The 22895-nt window shown below is 41.0% G+C and overlaps 1 protein-coding gene across 11 annotated transcripts in view; it reads right to left on the reverse strand.

The window, feature by feature from the left end:
- Positions 1–22895, reverse strand: part of LOC141787471 (serine/threonine-protein kinase BRSK2-like) — a 136295-nt gene that overhangs the window by 47717 nt on the left and 65683 nt on the right. For all 11 annotated transcript variants that reach the window (XM_074665892.1, XM_074665890.1, XM_074665895.1 and 8 more), the window contains exon 2: positions 18761–18855. In XM_074665892.1, coding sequence (XP_074521993.1) covers positions 18761–18855 — 95 coding nt within the window. The remainder of the gene's footprint in view (positions 1–18760; positions 18856–22895) is intronic.

The following is a 22895-nucleotide window of genomic DNA, read 5'->3' on the forward strand; positions in this document are numbered from 1 at the left end:
GGCTAACCTGCCTGCTGTGCTCGGGATTTCCTGCCAGTTGGCACCTCAGCATGCCGCGGGCTAAACTGAGCTCAGGCCTCTGTGCTGCAGCAGCAGTTTGTCCACACACACTGTCAGTCACACAGCTGTGTTCTCCCTTTTTATACTGCTGTTTTACAAGTCCTTGGGAGAAATGGCTGCATAGATGAAAAAAAAAAAAAAAAGTCAAACCCAGGTACCTCAGGAAGAAATGAGACAGATATGTTCTCAGCTCTGGTTTTGAGGAGGTTTCATTTCAGAGTTCATCAAACATAGGAAAAAGAGCCACAAGAACACAAAGTAAAGGAAGTAATAAACACTTGTATTGACTCACACACACACATAACCATAAATGAAAACAGAAGAAAGATGATGAGAAAGGATGATATCCCTAAAGTGTTTATTCAATGTGCTCACATTCAGACCCAAAGGTTGGTGTTTGGTGTCATAACTTAAAACAGAAGGAGCTGTGCATTGGGAACGAGAGGTAAGTTGGTGCAACTGATCATAACTAAAGTTAGCAGAAAGATTAGCTAAAAACTCAAACACATTTTAATCAGAACTCTGGATGCAGAGAGTTTGACTACAGCACATTGTGTATAAAACACAGACATTGTCCCCGTGATGTCTCCCATTAGGTTATGAAGATGCTCACCGTAGGCACTGTGGACTCATCTTGCCTAATAGCCAAGACAGAAGCAAAGAGGTGGAGCTCTGCAGGCCTCAAGTAGACACACAACTCTGAGTTTTTGCACAATATTTTATTTGTTATATTAAAAAAATAAACATTTGTCAAGGGGGACCAAAACATTTTCTGTAGCAGGCTGTAAGCTAGGCAGAATAAATTTTTACAGGCAGGAGTTTTTGTCTTTTACAGCCAGGCTCTGTTTTCCCAGGAGAACAGATTGCTAGTTGAACTCAAGCAGCAATCACTGGTCTTGAAAATGTGAGCTCATTGTTTAAGTGCTGAAAACTTAAAGTCCTTCAGAGTCCACTTGAGGCTGGCTGTGGAAGCACCCAATAAAGCTTGCTTCAAAATACAGTTTTGGTCTAAATTGCTCTTTTTTCTATCCACATTGACAGGGTTGATTTTTTTTATATTGTTTTCCCCCCCCCACTTTTATGGCTTACCATTCCAGGTCTACCAGAGCACATCTTTACATCTTAACATGCTGTAGTGTCATTTTGCATAAAACTTTTTGCTTTACATCAGCTCCTATGTCCCAGACTTTAATAGAATGTATAGACTTATGTCCAGACTAACAAAATAAACTGCTAAAAAGTGCCATTAACCATTAACAAAACACATATTTCATGTTTCACTAAAACAGTAATGGCATGGCTGTTTCCCTCAAAAATGTAAACATAAAAACGTGATAACATGTATTCAATATGGATCAATAGATAATAGATAGATGGAAACAGTGCTCTGGGACTTGTTGAAAACACAATGTGAAAGTGTAACTACCCAGATTTTATGTGCAAGCTGAATGATCTCACCTAGTTTAGAATCTACTGCTTACCAAAAATTGACATGCAAATCGTAGCACCAGTGCTACACTTGGCTCAAATGGGTTCATTAGTTTAAATACATTAAAGTTCAAAATTTTGCATAATTTGGCAGCTTGGCTGACTTATTTGACAGGTGAGCACACTGTAGCTGTTAGCTAGTTAGGAGGCTAAAGACCTTAGGACTACCTCTTTCTTGCTAAGCTAAATTTAGACTAGCATTCCCAACAAAACACCTCCTGGTGATGGGCTTCAAAACTAGAGACTCTACACTTTATAAAGTCTAGAATTGAATAAGGATGACTTGTGATTTTCAAATGTTGGTTTAATAAAGGAGAATTTAGCAGTTCATGTGACTATATTCACACCCTAAAAACCAACTTCTTCAGTTGTGTTTACCAGCCTCTGACGTGGTGTAACCCTCAGACACAGATTGGAAAGAAATTTGAGGACTGTTATTTATTTCTTTGCCACAAAATAAATGAAAACATTCCATAATAAAATCCAAAAGAATATGAGAAACCATAGATGCCACTGTGAGATTAAGAGCTGGAGAAAAAACAACTGCTGCTTAAAGAGATCTGAGAGGAACTTCACAAAAATATTAATCTAAAAGATTAGATTCAAGTCAAACAATAGCCTACAATGTGTATAGACTGTCATTTAATTGATCTCTATCTTCTTGTGTCTGCATTGGGTGGTGGGAAATATTCTAATAATATGCAAATAGCAGTGACTATTAAACATTTATTTGCTTTAAACACCCATCCCTGGCTTGGATCACTGTCTTTGTATACAGTGTGTTCGTATTGTAAACAGAGAAACGTCTCATTGAACCAAAAAGTTTCAGATGTTAAGTTTAGCAGCTTGGAATATGCAGACATCCAACTGACTGTAACATTTTAAAGGAATAGTTACATTTTTCTTTCCACATCTAAGTTGGACATTTTACATGGAGCTCTATGGGGATTAACTCACTGAAAGAGACAGCCTCAAGTGGCTGTTTAAAGAACTGCAGGTTTAAACTGTAAAGCCCCCCCTGGTGGAGAAACTGACACAGGTGGATCAGCTCAAGTCTTGGCGGCCATACATGTTTCAGGAGTCACTCTATCATTATGAACTTGTTGAAAATGTCGGATCAGTTTCACAGGTTTCTGCAAAGGAAATCGATGAAGGACACAGTGTGGGAGTCAGAGAGAATCTATAGCACAGGTAATCTAACTAATCCTCCGCGGATACGTGTATTGATTTCAGATTCTCATCACTGCTCAAGCTTAAAGCTGTGAAACACAAACTTCCCAGCCATCCGTCCATCATCACACTGCTGCAGCTCATTTCTGGCCTGATGACTCTTTTTCTGCACTTTCTCCTCTCATCAAACTGGCCTGAGACTCTGACTCATCCTCCGCTGTCCCCCGCTCAGAGGCGAGGTGTCGGGTGTGAGGAGCTGGATGCAGGACAGGAGACAGCAGCAGAAGAAGAAATTTCACTCCCATCAAAGCCGCCAGTCTTCAAAGGTGTGTCATGGCGAGTGACAGCAGCTGGCAGCAAATAAATAATGAAAGAAATCTCTTTAATCTTTGGCCCAGCAGAGCTGACTGTCACCGCAGCTTCTCTCACATCGAGGAACTCTCCTCCCAACACAGGAGAGGAAGGAGTGCCGCCAGAGAAACTCTGACATCAGCAGCTGACACATGATCTTTTTTTAAGAGTTTCACTGAAAAGGTCTCATATGATGCTTTGATATTTTGTAATATTTGACTTTACAATTAGGTGATGTCATTTTTTTATGGGCAACACAAACTTGTAACCTTTGAAACAACGTCACAGAAGTTTCAGGGCTTCACTGCACGCTTAGCACAAATCAGGATGTCGTGATCGTACAGAGTGCTTCTCTGTCCAAAACCCCCCCCCAAAAAATCCCAAAAGAATTTATGCACATAAGGTTATTTTTTTCCTGCATTAATGGTGAAATAGTTAACCAAAGTGGGATAAAAAGAATTCAGTGTTTAAGATGTATGATGGGTGAAACTAAAGGGGTGTTCAGTAGGCAGAGTCGTGCAAAATGATGGTGCATGCTAAATCTAACCATAGATAAATAAGGTCAATGTGCAAGGTCACAGCACCTCAAATAATAAAGCCTTTAAAAAGATTTTGTTTAACAAACTCATATTTTAAGACATTTTCTTCAAACTGTTAGATTTTGCAGAGGATGGGTATCTTGAATAGTTTCTCAGTTTCTCTTTGAAAAACTAGGACTGCAGTGTTAACAATTTACTGTAATTTTACAAGAAAATTGTATCAGTAAAATCCTGTTATGTTTGAACACAGCACTGTCAAAATAACAGCAAAATACCGGTAACCCTGCTGGCAGTATATTATTATTAGTTTACAGCGAAGGAGATTTTGTTGCGACTGAGTTTTAAAACTGTGAGTAAGTGAGGAGAGAACACAGTGGATATGACGCCTGCTGTACATTGACATGATAAACTGCAGGGGGCACAGGCTGTCTGTGCTCCACATGGCACAGACCTGCTGTCTAGTCAGGGTAAATACATCATTAATGCTCATACAGGCAGAAATTTAAAAAGTGTTAAGAAAACGCATTACACACAGACATTGGCTGCTGAACTGCTTTGGTGATTTATTCACTTATCCTTGTAATTCTCAAACCAAATAACTCATCTTAACCATTATCTAATAAGAACAACCCCCAACCAGTACATTACAATATATTGTAAAAGACCAGGAGAAACCTCTTAACACCAGGCATGGTGTTAAGGGGTTGAAACAGAGTCGGGTTTGGGAGGAAAAACGGCAACAAAGCAGAACTTCCTGTGTGTGCAGTGGTTTCTTTAAGGCTCTATAGTTCACTGGCTAGTGAGGCATTTTCTCCCCTCAACCTCAAACTTGTCCTCTTTCACCAGAGCTGATCTGAGCCCTGCTAACACTGTGACCTCACAGCATGCACAGCATCCCGCCATAGTGTCACATTGAATCAAAGCACAGTGACAACAGCGCTGCCTGGAGTCCCCTATGTGATCCTTCTCCTTGTGTACAATATGAGGAAAACAAAACCTGAAAATATTAGGGCCGGGACTTAAAGGTTTTAATTACGATTAAGTAAATACAGAAAACATTGTATCACATTTTATTTCTCAGTCTATCTTTGCAGAATAACTTCACATTACTCCAATGATATGATCTTTAAAGCTGTAAATCCTATCAGAGCACTGGTGCTCCTGTTTTACAAGTGCTCTCTAAATTACCGTATCTCTTCAACCATTTAGGCTAACTAGAAAATTCAAACAGCTCATCACAGGATAAAATGGTGATATCTGGAATATTACGGTACTGCATACAAATCCAGTCACAGACAACTGTTGATGCACTGTTCTCATTACCATAACTCTTCAACTATTTGGGCAAGAGAAAAACTTCCACCAGTTCCTGAAATTAGAGAGGGAGAGCTTTCTGGCATGAGCTTTGACTCTTTTGAGGACAAAACAGCAAACGTTAAACACAAATCTGGATACAGTTGGAGCCTTCTGTCCATGCTCTGCTTTCATTCCATCCGCATTTCTGCATGGTTTTATAAAGCTTACGGCTTATGAGATATATTCAACAGACACACTGACCACCACCTCCGACAATGCTGCCTCTGTTTTTGTCTTTATACAAGAGCTACATTAGCAACCACCAGTCGCCATGCTGTTTTTGAGTTTGTTGTTGTCATAAATGTTTAACTTTGGGCTGCCCCCCCTGGTGGATGTGTGGGTTAACAGCAACGTCAACGTAAAGGACGCAAAGAAATTTGTGAGCTGTGACGGTAACATTGTTTGAAAAGGATGTATACATTTTAGGTACGTAAAAGGAGGATAAATGGGCCTTCACATGGCAACACCAAGTTGCAGACTTCAGATCCTCCTGTGTTACACTTGCCCACCCAGCAAGTGAGCAAACAGTGACTCATGTCTGTGATGGATGCAGGTGCAGCTCATCCTCCTGCTATCTCATCTAATTACACTCGTTTTCACCTCCTCACATCAGTTAGACGACGTAACCCAGCACACACACTCACACACACTCACACACACTGTAGCATGGCAGAGGCTAATTAAACACATGTACAAGGTAAACAGACAGTCAGCCCTCTGCCCTTCATGCGTGAGCAGCGACGCTGACATTTATTAGGCTCAATTATAACCATATGGTTTTTTAATGTGTGGTGATAAAGTGTGTGTGAGAATAAGCTGATGGAGGTGGGGGAGAGGAACACGAGCCGTAACACAGATTTACTTTAAACTCCTCCATCATCTTATACGCCTAGTCTCTCGAAAGGTTTCAAAGACTGCACAGGAATCTTGTCAGGCGGTCACCCCAGGTTTGGTCCTCCTCAGGTGGAAGCTGAACCCACAGCTCTTTAGTTCTCCACAGCACAGACCGACCACATAGTCTGGGTGATTCTGATCTCAGCTGAATCCTGTCTTGTCCTGTACCGCCTCGATTATCTCACGCTCATCCGCCCTGCTGAGCCGAATTAACAGAGTTTTTCCTGCTGTGTTCTCTGTCATTAAAAAGGCCTTAAAATATAAGCTCTCATCGAGTTAAGCCATGCAGAAAGAGGAGTGCTAAAAGGATAAGTATATGCTCATTGAAGAAAAGAAAGCTGATTTTAATTAAACATAGTTGTTCCTCAAAATATGTTCATGTAGTAGCAGCTGCAACATGATGACCAGACATCTGAGTCCCATGTTGTTGCTCTCCTTGACCCTGAGATGTTTTAGAAGATTTGTGTTCAGAAATGCAACAATAAGTGAATATTAATATCTGACCATCACCAAAGGAAATACTATAATGGGTTGTTTCTTCTGCCAGGTAATCAGTGATAAAGCTTCAAGCAGAGGAGGAGTCCTGAGGATCATTCAGAGACGGTCTGCAGTATGAACAGTGACTCAGGCCCTGCTGCGCTAAACGTCTTCAGTCAGAGTGACTCAGTTTTGCGACACACCTTTTTAACACTGACTCACTCATTCACTGAAGAGGGATGAGAGGCACCAACCCAAAACACACTCCTCCGTTCTCAGCAGGGTGCAGACACACTGCTGTCGACACACACACAGTTTCCAAACTGTTTCCAATCTGAAGCTGAGTTGGGAAGCGGTATATCTACATCTCCGGGTCAGTTCAGGTTTTGAACAGTGAAGGAGTTTAGTACAACACAGCGTTGTGCAATGTCAGAATGTATGTATGCATGGTCGAGTAGCTGCAAGGACCCAAGCTGCTACAGCTAACAGTCTCACACTCACCATCATCATCTTCACTCCTGCAACTCAGAGCTACAAACGCTATCCCTCTCGAACCCCAACACTCTCAGCAGATGTCCAACTTGAGTCTGGTTCTGTTCCAGGTTTCTGTCTGTTAAAGGGAATTTGTTCTCTTCACTCACTAAATGCTGCAGAGGTCTGTACTCATGGTGTGTTAAGACAAGATCAGACTCCTGATGGTGTCTCAATGCTGGGACTAGACCTGTTAATGTTTTAGAAGTGTCTTCAGATGTTTGTTGTGAATTACAGTTGTGCATGACATCCTTCAGAGTCTGTTTCTGCAGGATTCAGACATAAAAAACAACCTTTCCTTAATAGACAGTAAGTAATCTTTAAAATGCTAATTAGCAAACACACAAGAGAATCTCACAGTTTTAGATCCTAAAAGCAATCATCTCTGCATTTCTGGTGTGACTAGTGCTCAGATAGAGACTTTGCCTCTCATGCACTGCACTGATCACAATCCAGGTGATAACTTGACCGTAAAGATTTGTCCCATCTAATGGAGATCCTATATAACTGCTTGGCAGCAAAAATCTCCACTAACTTCCATAAACTGGTTGATAGACTTGCTGGGGTCATCACAATGAAACAAAAATAAGAAAATCACCTGCTGGTATTCATATAGAGGGATATGCAGTAGAAGCAAAACAAAAAAAAAATTGAAAAAAAAAAAAATTGAATGAACATGAAATATGGACTGAAATAAAACATCAGTATTAAAGTATATATATTTTTATCTATATATTTTTTTGCCATTTTTATATCTTGATCATTTTGATCTTTTGCATTTGTATTCTATTTCATCAATTTCACCATTTTATCTTTTTTTTTGATTCATTTATTTTTTTATCACTTTTATTTTTTTTATCATTTTGATCCTTTTTTATAAGTTTTATCACATCTACCTTTTCATAATTGTAATTATTTTTATCATGTTATTGGAGAATCACTGCTGGGCTTTATATTTCATGTTTTATGTACTTATGCACCTGATGTGGGTTATATTTGTGTTGTTTATGTATTTGTTCGTCTCCAGCTGCAAACAAAATTCCCTATGAGGACAAAGATATCTTTGGCCTTACATTTACTCAGGTTTGTTCTGATGGTACTGAGTTCCTCATACTTTTGCTCTCCATACAGACACTAAAGTATGAGGTGCAATAGGACATTATTCAGGATTACTATTCACACTCACATATAAAACTAAACATATTCACACATTATAATAAAAATCTAACATGCTTACAACTGAAATGCTCTCACACACACTACTGAAATGTTGTGCTCTCATACACACTACTGAAACACTCTCATACACACAACTGAATAATGTCCCTGTCGGCCCCTCATACTAAAGTCTGCCGATACCTCATTATTCACATTGCTGGACCGACGAAAGTAATGTCAACAAAAACATTTCCCAGTTTACATCAAACCAGTGAACAGGAATGATAATACCTAAGCACAGTTTGGGTGTCTCATTGATTTTTCCACTAAAGCCAGTTTTAAGCAGCGTTTGGCCCTTGGTGTTCAGGTGTTAAATCAAGCCCTGCTGACGCCTCATCTGCTCCAGCCCACTGAGGGTCTCAAGGCTCCTGACTCATGATAACAGCCTCCTCCAGTCAGCTCCTCTACACGTGAGAGCTTCTCTTAATGAATTACGGGGACTGACTCACTGCCTCCAAATCCCTCTTTAATTGAAACACGATACAGAGCTGAGGGCACGAGGGCCAATAAACGAGAACTCCACTCGCTAATCAAATTGCCATCTGTTGCTATGACGTCGGAGGGATCCTAGAAAGGAGGAGGAGGAGAACTGTGGAGGAGGAGGAGGAGGAGGAAGGTCAAGCTTTCTGTGGCATCCATCATGGTCAGCGGGGGCAATCTTGCCGCCACCTTTCAAGCTTTCTGTGATTTAGCCAGAGAGACAAAACATCCAGGATTTTATGAAGCAAAACAAATGGATCCAGAGGAATGACAGGAGGACAGACAGCTGAGAGGAGAGGAGAACGAATAAATGAGAAGAGAAGGAAGGCTAAAGGGAAAGTGAGGCATCAAGGATGAAAAGAGAAAAGAAAGGAAATAAAAGTTAAAGGGAGGAAAGACAGTTGACAATTAAATTACCAGAGGAGAGGAAGAAAGGAAGGGTGACAAGAAAGGAGGACAAGAATAAAAAGACAGGAAAGAGAAAGAGAAGTGCTGGAGAAAGGGGAAGGAAAAGAAAAAGAAGGGGAAGTTAATAAAGGAAAAGAGGGGGAAGAGGAGAAAAGGGAAAGAAAAGAATAGAAAGCATGAAGAAGTTGAAGAAGCAGGATGAAAAGAAAAGGTTTTAGGAGACTGAGAGCACAGACATGATGACAGGATTGAAGAGGAAGGAGAAAGGTCAGTGCATGTATGTATTACAGCAATTTCCTCTAAGCCAATCAGCTGCAAGCATCTCCTCAGCTGACCTACCATCACCGCTGTTCATGCAACAGGCAGCGAGCCCAGTTTTTACATCCAGACGTCTGGTGATGAGTGAGAGGGAGCCAGCAGCCTCCTCTGTGTGTGAGTGTATCAGACAGACTGCACGAACAGCCGTACAGAGAGGAAGAGGAAGAGGAGAGCGGCTGATGTGTCCATGAGCAGATTAAGGTCAGTGGTGAATCATGGGAAAAGGGCAGGGGCTGTTTCCTGTAAAGGCTTACATACAGTACTGTCTGCTGTGTCAGCTCTATGTGGCTCACAGGTTGAAGGTCTGATCTTTGAACTTCACAAAGTCTGAAGAGAAACCTTTAAATTTTAGCTTCAGTTTTTTTAGGAGTGGTCTCTTTTTAGTGAGCTGAGCCGAAAGAACTGGTTCTTTTAAAAAAGCCCAAATTCCCCTCTTTTGTAGAGTCCAGCAACTAGCCATCCATTATGGTACAATAATAACTTGAAAAAACCTGGAAAAAAAATAAAAAATAATTCAGCTTGGAACAAGTCCATGTCCAGCTCTGAAGCTGATGAAGGTGTCCAGTTAATCAAATGGTTCATGGGGCGATTATCTCATCTTAGGTCCCGTTAACATAACATTTTATCCAAAAATGCTAAAACGCTGAGGGGGTGAATTGCCTGTGGTAAGCATGCCAGGCCTGTAGTTGGTGCTAAAACTGTCTTGTAAAGAAGCTGCTTTTGGTAGATCTCCACCCAAGTTAAGTTGGGCCGGTCATCTGGTGTATTGGTGAATGCAAAGTGCAGAAGTAGTGCAAGAGCTGCACATTTTGTTGACAGAAAGTCAGTAGATTCAGCAAATTATCAACACAAGAACAACACGGTAGTTCGCGACAATCGAAACAAGGGTATTGTTGTATGTGCAAAGCTAAGTATGACATCAGCATTGCCACTGAAAACGCCAGCTTACTGTTTACACGGCAACAGTGGCGGCAGCATTTCAGAAAAATTCCATTCTGGAGGTCGTTTTCAAAAGTCTGTGTTTAAGGTCGACTAAAATATGAGGCCGAAACGCAACAATACTTTTGTGTTTCACCCTAAAACTGTCCCCTTAGAAAGGTCTTTTTTTACATGTTGTACATCAAATCAGAAGAAAAAGCATATCACCTCTGTCCTTATTTAGAGAGACCACTGAGCCTCATAAGTATGTTGTTGGACTGGGGGAGGAAGCTTGAGAACCCACACACGCAACAAGGAGAACATACTATCTCTGCACAGATAGGCAACTGGAACCAGGAACTTTTTTGTACCAGTACTTAAATGGTAAAAGGACCAGTACTTATATAGCACTTTCCTAGTCTCTCAGACCACTCAAAGCGCTTTACACTGCCAGTCTCATTCACCCATCCACACCACATGGCAGAGGTTTCTATAGTTTCGACTAACACATTCACACCCATCCACACACCATTAACCAACAATGGGAGCAATTTGCAGTTCAATGTCTTGCTCAAGGACACTTCGACATGTGAATGCAGGAGCTGAAATCGAGCCGCTATCTTCGCTGTGACGCGACGACGCAAACCTCTGCGACTGTGCAGCAGTGTCAGAACCATCTTAAGACATTCTGGAAGAATTTAAGCAAGCCAACGAGGATGCTGGCATTTAAATCTGGACAACAAGACAACAAGAGAAATGGAAAACAGCCTCTGGCGAATGAGAATCATTTTTAAGAAGGGAAAGATGTCTGCACTCTGTTAACATGTCATCAAATCTTGTCTTGCCTACAAAGACTGAATCCCTGTCCACAAACCATCTTTGGAAAGTTTTTCAGAGAAATATTCCTGAAATTCTTTAAAATTCTCAGCCCTAGATGTCTGAGAGAAGCTGTACATCTTGAGTTGAAGATGTAAACAGAACATTTTGAGCTCCTGTGACAGACGGCTGCTCTAGATGCCAGAATAGATTTCTTCTCCTTATCACCAAGTATCAGGAGTAAAAGCAAACATCCCGTTAGCACTGAGCTACAGATACCATGAGGTCTCCCATCCCATCTACCTCCCTCACACACACACACACACACACACACAAACACACACATACACACACACACACTCTCGGCGCAGTGGGCAGAATCAGTACAGTTAAGTCCGTATTGACACCATTAACACGAGCAGCCAGTCGTTGAGGAGATGAAATGAGTCCAGTCAGGCATGAGAGGGCCGAGCTCGACCTCTGAGAGCTCACACACACACACTCATACACACACACACTCATACACACACACACACACACACACACACACACACACACACACACACACACACACACACACACACACACACACACACACACACACACACACACACACACACACACACACACACACACACACACACACACACACACACACACAGGGGGCTGCACTTCAGCTGGAAATAAGAGATTTAATCAGACACACACACACATACACACACACATTAGAGGCATGTACACACAAACCCGCACCATCCTCTGCAGCATGCAGTTCTTGCAGTTTCCACATGAGTTCCCTCTGGATCCTTCTAAAGACACACAGAACACACTGAGTGACATTTCTATGTTACACCAACCTTTTCAAAATAAAAGACTCGACTGGAATACAAACTGTATTTCTGAACCTCTCTCGGCTGAATCACACACTCCTGTTTAAGCATAGCAGCATGTGACTTCCTCCTATCCTGAAAATGGGTCTGAGCCGAAGCTCCAGCCTCTTCACTCCGTTAGCAGCCAATGCTAACAGCTGAGGCTCCTCCACCTGTGGTTCCTCTAATGAGACACTCCATTAGCTGCAGCACCAGGCCTCAGGTGTTAGTGCCAGGATGGACATCTGGTTTTCAGGCATGGTGCAGATGTAAAGTGCTGATCTCTGAAGTGGTGGCGAAAATGTCAGGCAGCTCCTCTCACCAGGAATCACACACACAATCACACACACACAGATGGTAGGATGCTTGTCCAAGGCTGGAGACAGGGCTACATGTGAGCATGGTAATGTGCACATCAGGATTAAAGTTGGAGACTGCAGAGAGAGACGCGTGTAATGAGGTTATTAATATGTCAGAGAAAGCTGCAGAGGCTCCTGCAAGTTTAAAAAAAATGTCTGCAGGATTCTTTTTGGTTTAGTGCACAGGACTTTGACGTCTTTCTCCTTTGAATTTCAGCTGATGACGTTTGATTTCCTGGAAGATGCACTTTGCTTTTATCTTCAAAGCCTCTAAGTTTATTCACTCTTAAACACACACACACAGACACAGAGAGCAGTGACATGCCAGTCCAATGATGCAGTTTGCTCTTGTTTCAAGAATTTCTCAGGTTTTCGCTGTTATCCCAGCATTAACATTCACAATAGGAATATGTAAATAACATGAATTCATCAGAGTGAGGAAGAATAATTTAATGAAAACAAGCTCCTCCTCCCTCAGCATTTGTATATTTGATGTGTTGAATAAACTCCTGGGTCTTATGTTTGTGATTAACTCAAATGTAACTAACCTGACTATGAGTTACTCTCAGATGACAGTTGAGGTCAGACAGTTAAAGCACATGATTAAAGCACAATGGTGGTTTGTGCTTTGGCTCATCATAAAGGTCACTTCTTTATTAAATAATTTTGCTCCTGCAAAGTAAAATGATTGACGCATCCAAATAAAATTTGGATGTTTGGAAAAGCTGTGTTAATAATTCACTGATCTGTTCAACAGCAGTAATCATTTTGAACTCAACTGCATCTGGTACCAAAAACATAAAGAACAACAAAACATCTACTGAAACTGTGAGCTACAGCTAATATGAAGCCTTTCATAGCACAGTAGTGGCCAAACAAATCTCAGATGAAGTGAGTTCTTCAGTTTTTACCTACTTCAACTTTAATATGTGGTTTTTCCTCCTTCTGCAACAGTTACACATTTCTGACATAGAGTCAATATATTTCCTGAGAGCTTCAACACTAATGTTCTTATATGACACAGACTTTTTCTCTGAATTTACAACTGATCTGTCTACTTTTTTTTTTTTACAACTCCACCAAATCTGCTGGATGGGGCTGAGGTGTGGACTTGAGAGTGCCAGTCCATCATTTTCAAAGTTCCTTTTTAAAATGAGAATGTCCTAAACCTCCTCATGATGGATCTTTTCTATGGTGTTGAGAGCAACAGGATGACTCTGAAGATTTAAATTGACTTTCATTTGTTTTAAGGCCATCTTAATGGACAATTCAACACAAACAACTAAAAACCTCTCAACCATGCCAAATGTTCTCATCGCCACCACGACATGTTGTCCAAAATCTGTCCTCTGAAATTGGACCTTAAAACCTTGTCCTTTTTTTTACACTCAGGCTTTAATTAATGTTATTCATTATGAAAACAGTGATAAAATTATGAAAAACAAGATAAAGTGTATGCATGACACACAACTATTTCTGACTGGACACTGTTGTTTTGGTGTCCAATATAAAGTCAAGATTATTGAATTAGAAATAAGTGTTGAGTTTTGCACACAAAAAGTTGAAAGTTTATTGGTGTTTGGATCAATAACTGATCTGGTTCTGACTTTTTCAAAGAGGAGGACAAGCCTGCAGGAAATCTTCAACCAAAAGAGGAGATAATATGGGATGTGGCTGCTTCTGTAACTCTTGGTCATTAAAAAAAGAAACATTTCTCCTTTCACTTCTTTTGGTTTGAGGTTCCTTTGAGGTTATACACATCAGACTGTCTGACCTTTGCTTTTAAAAGAAATCATAGCTCATGTGACCACTGAAGGTTTTAGACAGAGAAACATAAAGTTCACCCCTGAGGATAAAGACCACATGTTGCTTTCATTCTTATGGGTTTACTTCTGATGAACAAAAAAAACAATCATAACATCTAATGTAAGGAGACCTTTGGGTTAGTTTAGTCCCTGGAGGAGCTTCAGGAGGAGGAATAAACTGCAGCAGTCAGGGATAAATAAAAAATGTATTGATATGGAAATAGTTTGGAGTTTTCTCTGTGTAAGAATGAACAAGGGGAATGTAAATGTGTTCTTGTATTGTGAACAGAGGAAACATTCATATGCAAAATCCTCAAAAGAAAACATCCAGCACTACACAAAGTTCAGGATAAAAGCATGGAGAGAAGAAAAGAAAGAAACGGAGAGGAGTGAACCAGCAGCCCCCTGGAAATGTCAGACAAAATGGGGTCTTGTGAGAGAACGCAGGGAGCGGAGCAGGGGCGAGCATCATGTTTTAAACATGCACTGTCTCCATCTCGTTTCTGATTTAATGATATGTATGTTTTAGGAGGCTGATTACACTTCATTGTGTGAGAACAACATGACCATAACTCGAGCCGCATCGCTGCCTGTTGCCATGACAACAGAGCCCAAGCATCTTCCCAAAATAAGAGCGTGGCGGGATAAGATTAGAGGAAGCTGCCGGGGCAACCCCCGAGATGGCTGGCACTGAAACACAGCGAGGACGTCAGCCGAGGGAGGAGAAACAGAGCCGCAGAGACGGAAAGAGAAGCATCTGCTGCCTTCATTTCCTTCACCATGTCTAATTAGAAACAGAAGGGGCTGATGGGTAATTATCTGCTGGAAATGGAGGTAAAAACTAACAATACACTGGTGTGTGAAGCTGTAATGACAAGAGAGTAATGCTAATGAAACCCGAACATTCAAAGTTTATACACTCACAAAACTGTAACATGCAGGTTTTAGACTTGGCTATGGGGAAGCAAGCCTTTAAAATCCCAGCATTGTAAAGACTGTTCCCTACAGACTGTCCTCTATAGATGTTTTATGTCTTAGGGACTTAAAAGAATCACAGCGTACAGCTTGTCTCCCTTAAAGTGTGACCAAATCCATCAGCAGTAATATAAAGCACCATTAAAGCCACTGTTTGGCGCCCCTTGTGGCCACAGTATGCAAATTATCTGATCTGGATTTGGTTAGTTCTGATCGGGCCTATCTGCCTTATGTTTCCTACCTGTCAAAGAGCTCATAATCCAACAAATATTAAACTTATTTTTAGACACTAACACTTCAGCAGATCAGCCAATCAGCAACAAGCTCATTCATTCTGACCTTTAGGTGCTGATGATGTCTTCACACCCTGTGAAGTGGCTTTGAAAACATCCTGACAACACTCAAGAGCTGTTACAGAGTGGGAAAATCTGCCAACACACGCACACACATGCAGAGTCCCATCAGTGTCAACAACCAAACAGCTTCCTGCCCTCACTTTCCTTAATGACAGTTATCGTCAGGGGAACAACACTTCAACAGCAATCAGTGATGTGGTCACATGACCAGCACCACACACTCAAATACACCTGTAAATAATTATCAGACAGGTTGTGGAGATGTGGCTGAGACAGTTTCATCAAGCTGGGATGAGCCCGTCAGTAATCCAGTCTAACCGCTAATTACACAGAAATGCTCCTACGCCTTCTACCACATTTTGAGTTTGTGTGAGTGTGTGTTTGACAGAGACCAAAAAAATGGAGCGGGAAATAATAACTGAATAAGGCAGATCAGCACTTAAAGATTAAGGCTGCCTTTGACACGTTATGAAAGCAAAACACAAACAAGGAATAGAGGTTTCCAAAACTTGCATCAGAGATTTTTGTGCATTTAAGGAGTAGACCGCAGAATGCTGTCAGAAACTTCAGGTTGTTTTAACAAATCCGTCTGTGAGATTCAAGCCTATTAAACTCCACAGTGACATTCATTTTTCACAAACAGTATCCATTCTGTCCTTCTGTTTGTTGGTATAACCACAGTTGTGTATGCAGTACTCCTTGCATCCCAAAATTTTAATTTTTATTATTGAATATTGTTATACCAGTATTATTGTAGACGGTGTATGGTACTGCCCTCATCTCTACACCCTGAGAAATTAAAGTCTTGAACAGAAAACGTGATGTTAAAGGTGAAATGTGTTTGATTTAGCCAATGTAACCCTTTTACATCGTTAAAATCAAAGTAAGTAATCACCTCTGCTCCTAATACACTCCACCCCAAAGTTTAGCATGATTCAAGTGTTCTTTATTATGTTAATGGAACCGTCTCGTGTCTCTACCTCATGACCTTCCTTCTTTAAAAGGAGACGATATGACGACAGACGAGCCGAAGCTGCCAAATGCGCAATCCTTTGATTCACAGCGTCGGCCTGAAGTGACGTCAAACAGTGGAGGTGTAGTGTTAACACGGCGCACCACTGGATGAAAGACTGCTGCATAGCAGACACGTGTGTGTGTGTGTGTGTGTGTGTGTGTGTGTGTGTGTGTGTGTGTGTGTGTGTGTGTGTGTGTGTGTGTGTGTGTGTGTGTGAGTGAGTGTGTGTGAGTGAGTGTGTGTGCTCTCAGGTCCTTCAAAAACCTCCTCCTCGTCTCCTTGACGAGAATGAAAGATGCTCAATGACGGTCATGGGAGGAGAGAAACGTGAGGAAGTGTCAGTGAATGAAGAGCTCTCATTGACTGCAGAGCATGAGTCAAGCTCACAGGAAGCTAACACACTGAACACACTGAGCATGTGACTCATCCGTCATGAAGCTGTTTGTTTGTGTGTTTGAGTGGGAGGACGGAGGAGTGGTGACAGTGGGAACAAAAGGCGACACCGAGCAGGAGCCCGTCCACGGTCTAACACCTGCTCTGTGGTGAAGGTGTGTGGGTAACACAGTGACAGCAGGACGGAAACCTCAAACTGCACCTGGACGCTTTTCTGCTCTAGTGATGGAGAAAAAGAGACTGTGGGTGCAAACTGTTAAAGAAATGAGATCTGAAGAGGTGTCAAACTGAAAAGAAGCATGGAGCAGAAAAAAATAACTTCATTTGATTCTGGACTCCAAAAATTCAGATCTGAAGAAGACAGATGGCTGTTTGACTTGCATTCAGGTCAGGTATTTTTCATGTAAACAGGTTAAATTATAAAACTCAAAACACACTTGAAATCTTGTCCCAATTAGACTTAAATTCTGTTGTTATGTTCAGTTTTCTTTTCAGACTGATTTACGTCCAAGTGTTCATTCTTTTTATTTGAATTGGTTTTCTGATGTTGATAACACCGACAGGCTTGCTGAGACTCCTGCAGCCCTGTGTGTACTAGTTTATCAAAGTAAAGGACTAACAGGGAATTATTGCTAATAGAGTCACTGAACTTAGTCACTGGACTTAGACCAAACCTGTGTCAGAACCATCTCTGCTCAGATGTGGTTTGGCTTCATCCTCACACTGTCTGCATCTCTGGTCATGGCAAGACAGCTTGAGTCATGTGACCAAGGATTACCTCCACTTCCTACCACAAAGAAGACGCCTGGAATACACCAGATACACCTCCATTTTGACTCTGCTCCAACTGCATGCTCTCTCATGTGTCCCCTCACACCAGCTGTGTGTACCTCCAGACAGCTGGAGTCACAAACCGAGGAGTACTTTGGATTCCCAGCCCAATGATGATCCTTTCCTGGTTCATGTTGGGCTGTAAAATCTCAAATCTGCTGATCCCAGATCTGGCTCTGCTCAGACCTGTGAGAAGACCATTTATTGTTGTAGTCAAGCTAAATACAACTCGGTTTTGACACCTTTTTTTTTTTCTTGCATGACTTCCTGTCCCACTCGAACTACGTGTCACAGCATCTGGCAAAAGTATGAACTCTTATATCTGAAGCATCCAGCTCTGACTGATGGGGCTGGACCACGGACGCATCATGAGTTTCTCGTACATTTGCCTTCATTGGGCTCTAAAACAGTAATGTGCAAGGGGCTGGGGCTTTAATGTAGTAAAGCGATATAAAATCTTGTGCCTTACCGGTAAGGGTGGGAGAAGAAAAAATGAAATATGACATATCAGGATTTTTTGTTTAACAATATTAAAATAGAGGGTATTTTTCTTTTTTTTTTTCAAATTCAAATTCTTCATTTCAAGCTTTGTTTATAAACTGGATACTGATTCTCTCCAGCAGAAGGTGAAGTGTTTCTCTCTGACTCATGTGATGTGCATTTTAGGGGAAAATATGGCTCCTGATATAGTCTGTAGATATTATCTTCAATATAATTTAATTTTTTCACATGGTCTGGTGTTAAACTAAAAGTCTTAAAATCATTAATATGGAAAAATCGCAATTTAAATTGGATCGGCACACCAAAAAATTTAATAGAATTGAATTGCGAGAATAGCATATCGTACTAGCCCTACTAAACAGAGTATTTCATTGTGAAAGTCATCAATGTTCTGTTGTCTGCTTCCTGTCCCACTCAATCTACTCTACTACTACTACTGCAAATTGATGCATTGTTTCGTCATCTTGCAATAATAAAAGTCTGGTGGAAGTTTTCACATGGCCTTGGGTTGAAACTCATAAGACCTTTGCTGTGGCAGAGCAGGGACGTACCAGGCATGGATATGATGTGACAGCCGTGAGTTTCGGCATCAAAACACCGCAAGAACCTGTAGCCTAGTCTCAGTGTCTTACCTTCATGAGCACTGACTCGCTCAGCTTTTCCCTGTTGACGATCTTTATGGCGACTTTCTGACATGTGACACAGTGGATTCCCAGCTTGACCAGACCTGAAAGAGAGAACATGACATGGAATTAACACAGAGTGGCTTTTTCAAAGTCTGTCAGAGTCCCGCTGAGGGGGCGAGGGACATTCAGAGTTTTCTGATGTGACGGAGGTCAGCCTGGCAGGAAGAGGAGCTGATCTGAATTAATGACATCACATTCAAGGTTACCTGTCGAGCTCTGGGACACCAGTCGCTGCAGGAATCCAGAAATGATTCAGAAACTTTGGGTGTCAAATATTCAAAGTCTGAGGAATAAAAAGTTTGAAGTTTTTGTCAAAGTTAAAGCCTCAAGTTGGACATTTTGTCTTTTTTTTTCAGAGCCAGAAGTTACGACACTACATACAAATGATCAGTTCTGGAGTGGAGGGAGGGGTGACGAAACAGTTAGCTTATAAAACAATTCAGTCCTTCACCAAGGCTCAGTGTTTAGAGCCAGTTTCCTGTCACGGTTTAACAAATCGAGGTAGCATGTTGTTTTTTAACCTAACAGGACTACGTGACTTGCTGCTATTTCATCGAAAGCATGTCAACAGGGTTAAAGAAAGTATCTTCTCCTCATCACTGCCACCAATGAAAGTAGAGCTGAAGCTACTGAATATTTTAGTATTCAAGTATTCTACTGAAAATACCATCGATTAATCGTGTAACCAGATAAAACATATTTTTGTGAAGTTAAAGAGCAATTATTTTTCAAATGAATTTTTTTTTTGTAAAAAGTGAAAAAACAAGTGACTTTAGATGATGAAATTACACACATTTACTCAGAATAATACAGATTCTTAAACAGATTTTGAGTCTTTGCAGTGCATAGACTAAAATGATAATACCTGCTATATTGGTGGACATTAGGCACTAGAGGTGTGAAAAAACATTGTTACGGCAATTTATCGTGATACTTTGACCACTGATAAAATATAGATGTTTTTAAGTCTAGATATTGATATTTTCTTTAAATACAAAATTCGTAGATGGCGCCAAAAAGCTACTCCGCTGTATGTTGCATATAAACTGTAAAATAAATATAATTTTATATATTAAAAATATTTTATTCCTAAACTTGATGATGTAGGTTTTAATGCTGTAAAAATCTATGTTTTCTCCCTATTCTTGGGTCAGTTAGTTTAAAATCATTTAAGTTTAATTCTTACAATGTAGTAGACTGATAATATCATAGTTTTGTGCAATCTAATATTGCACAAAATGTGAGTTTTGTGCAATATTAGATTTTTTATGAGTAACATTGGTCACATTAAGTGACATTTATCAGTTTTACCAACTGACCACATCGTTCAACCAATATTTTCTTTGCAACATTAGTTTAATGCAACAGTTGTTTGAGTGACAAACTTGATGCACTTTATATTTTGAAGTTAAGTATATGAAACACTGCATCTGACGTCCATTATTTTCAACACAATGAATATAGAATATCCAATTATTTGGATTTGTTAATCATGGGAGTGAATCAAGCTACATTCAAGCTCGTTCTCAAGTTGAACCAACTCTGAACCAACACCAAAGCCACTCAAGTAAAAAAAAAAAAGGGAAAAAAAAAAACAGTTTTTCGACTTAACGTTAAACCCTATAAGAACAGCTGTCGTGACTGGGCCAAAACAAGTTTGGGAGACAAAATAAACTGTCTGTAAATGTGCATATTTCTTCAACAGTTTTACCTCTCAACAAGAGGCTTTTTAGGATCAACTCTCCTGTAGACGAGGCTTCAAGTGGCCACTCAGAGAACTGCAGTGTTAGGCAGTTCTACTCCTGGTGCTTGTTTCACACACACACACACAGCTGTTTCCTCCTCTGAGACTGTCCCGCCTGCACGTTGTTTGTCAGCTAACAGAGCATAAAACAGGCGCATAAAAATGCAATCAACCTGCCTCCTGAAACTCCAGAGTCTCTTTTTCATTGTGTACTTCTGAGGGCTCGCCTCTCATGACTCTCACGCCGTAACACAAATGTCAACATGCAATACCTTTATCTTATTACAGCTGCAACGGCCTCATCCATCTCTATCAAAGCCCTGACACCCCGGAGTATATTTTACTTTGTACTGAAGGTCTGGAGAAGGAGCTTTAAAATGCCACAGCGCATATGCACCTCTTCATTACCCCACGCTGCAGATATATTTCACAGGGAGATGAGTGGTGCACTGTTTGAAAGGTGATTTCCCTGTGGGGTCTCACACGGGAACAAGCAGGGCTGTAAGCAGCAGGGGGGGCCTGGGACCACTATGGCTGCCTGGGGGCTCTTTTGTGTCCCCGGTTAGAAATGAAATGTCTTCCTGGGCGACATTCAGCAGCTCTCATTGATCTTGTTGTCGGAGTGGATTGAGGACGGCTTCAATTGTGCAACACAGGGCTGGGAACTGAGCTGTATGGAGGTGTGTATGTGCATGTGAAACACACACATTCATTCCTGTGGAATGAGGCAGGACTCACCTCTGAGTAAAGAATCACCAAGCAATCTCAAAGTGAGAGGTTTTTCTATTCCAGCACAAGCAGCATGGGGCCTAAAGTTGAGTAGTGGTACCTCCAGAGCTACAGCCACTTCAGACTGGATGTGTGTTCACTGTGTGAAGCTTCAGGACGGGTTGATTCTCAGGTCAGGTGTGCATCTGAACAGATCAGACTGCTCCTAACTGTGACTCTCACGCACCATAAATGATGAGGAGACTTGTGTATTTTTTTGAGAGCTGTGCACTTTCCTGGGCAGACAGAAAAATGATGCATTTTCTAGTTCTCACATGCTTTTATTCTGGAAGGGTGTCTCACATAAACAATAATAGTAATGATAAATAAAGTCACATGCACAGCTTTCTATTCAAGTCTCTGTTGAACTTCTGAAACAAACTTGTCTGAAAGGACAGGTCTAGCAGCTAAGATATGTTTCTTTTTAGATACCACAGGGTCAGGGAAGATTCGTCTTGAGTGATCTGTCTCTGGTCACACCCATCTCTCTGCCCAGCTCCCAGATTTTAAGATGTTATAACTTTAAAAGCACAAACTGTTGACCCCCATATGAGCCAGCCCACAGCCCCATTTCCACAGTAGTCTGGTATGGGTCAGTTTGGTATAGGTTGAATCGGTAAAGCCGGATCCTGTTTGAATTTCCACAGCCAACCGTGCCCTTTTTGGTAGGCAGCATAGCATAGCAGATGCCAATAGCCTCATCACCTATGCAATAGTGTGATGGCATAGCAGCACGACATAGTGTGTCCCACTAAACAACCCAAAAGAAAAACCTCTGCCTTCAACCATGGTACCCTGTTTGGTGACGCCATTTTCCAAACAAAAAGAAAGATATCTTCAGGAAGTCGACTGAATAAACACAGCAGTATTATGTGTTGTTCTTTATTATCACCGTCACCCAGGAAGTGTTGATTCTTTCAACCAATCAACAGACTGCTGTGTTTCTAGCTCCACCTTCTGGGGTCGGATCGGATGTTTGGCTCCCTAACAGAAGACTACTAAAAAGTGGGACCATACAGGTTGGTAATTTGGGTACCTGTCCCATTTTTAGTCAAAGGAAATGCCATAAAATGCGTGCAGTCTCAGGACAAACTGAACTGAACCACTTGATGGAAACAGGGCTTTAGATCCTCAGGTAGGAACCTCCTGGTTGCTCCTAAGTCGAGCTTTAAAACCGGGGGAGAAAGAGCCTTTTCAATCAGGGTCCCCGGTCTTTGGAGGATATCATGCCTACTTTTCATTCTTATTTATATTAACTTTTTTATTTAGCTGATATTTTTCTTTTCTGTTTTTTGATTGTTGTATTATTGTTGTATGTTATTGTAATCATTTTTAAATTATTGCTATTACTAGTTTAATCATTTAAATTGATGTAAAATCATCATCATAACCATCACTATTCTAACTTTTGGCTTTTACTTTGACAGTCATCACTTTATGTTATTATCTACTTTTTAGCTTTAGTTTTTTTGTCTTCTCACAGTTAATATTTCTTTCTTTTACTGACTTGTTTTTTACCCTTGATCCTGGTGGCCTAGTCTGTGTTGTCGGGTTCTCCTCTCCTGTTGC

The sequence above is a fragment of the Halichoeres trimaculatus genome, unplaced genomic scaffold (genome assembly GCF_033239565.1).
Source record: "Halichoeres trimaculatus isolate MK-OKI-2021-1 unplaced genomic scaffold, fHalTri1.1 fHalTri1_scaffold_3, whole genome shotgun sequence".
NCBI classification, from domain to species: domain Eukaryota; kingdom Metazoa; phylum Chordata; class Actinopteri; order Labriformes; family Labridae; genus Halichoeres; species Halichoeres trimaculatus.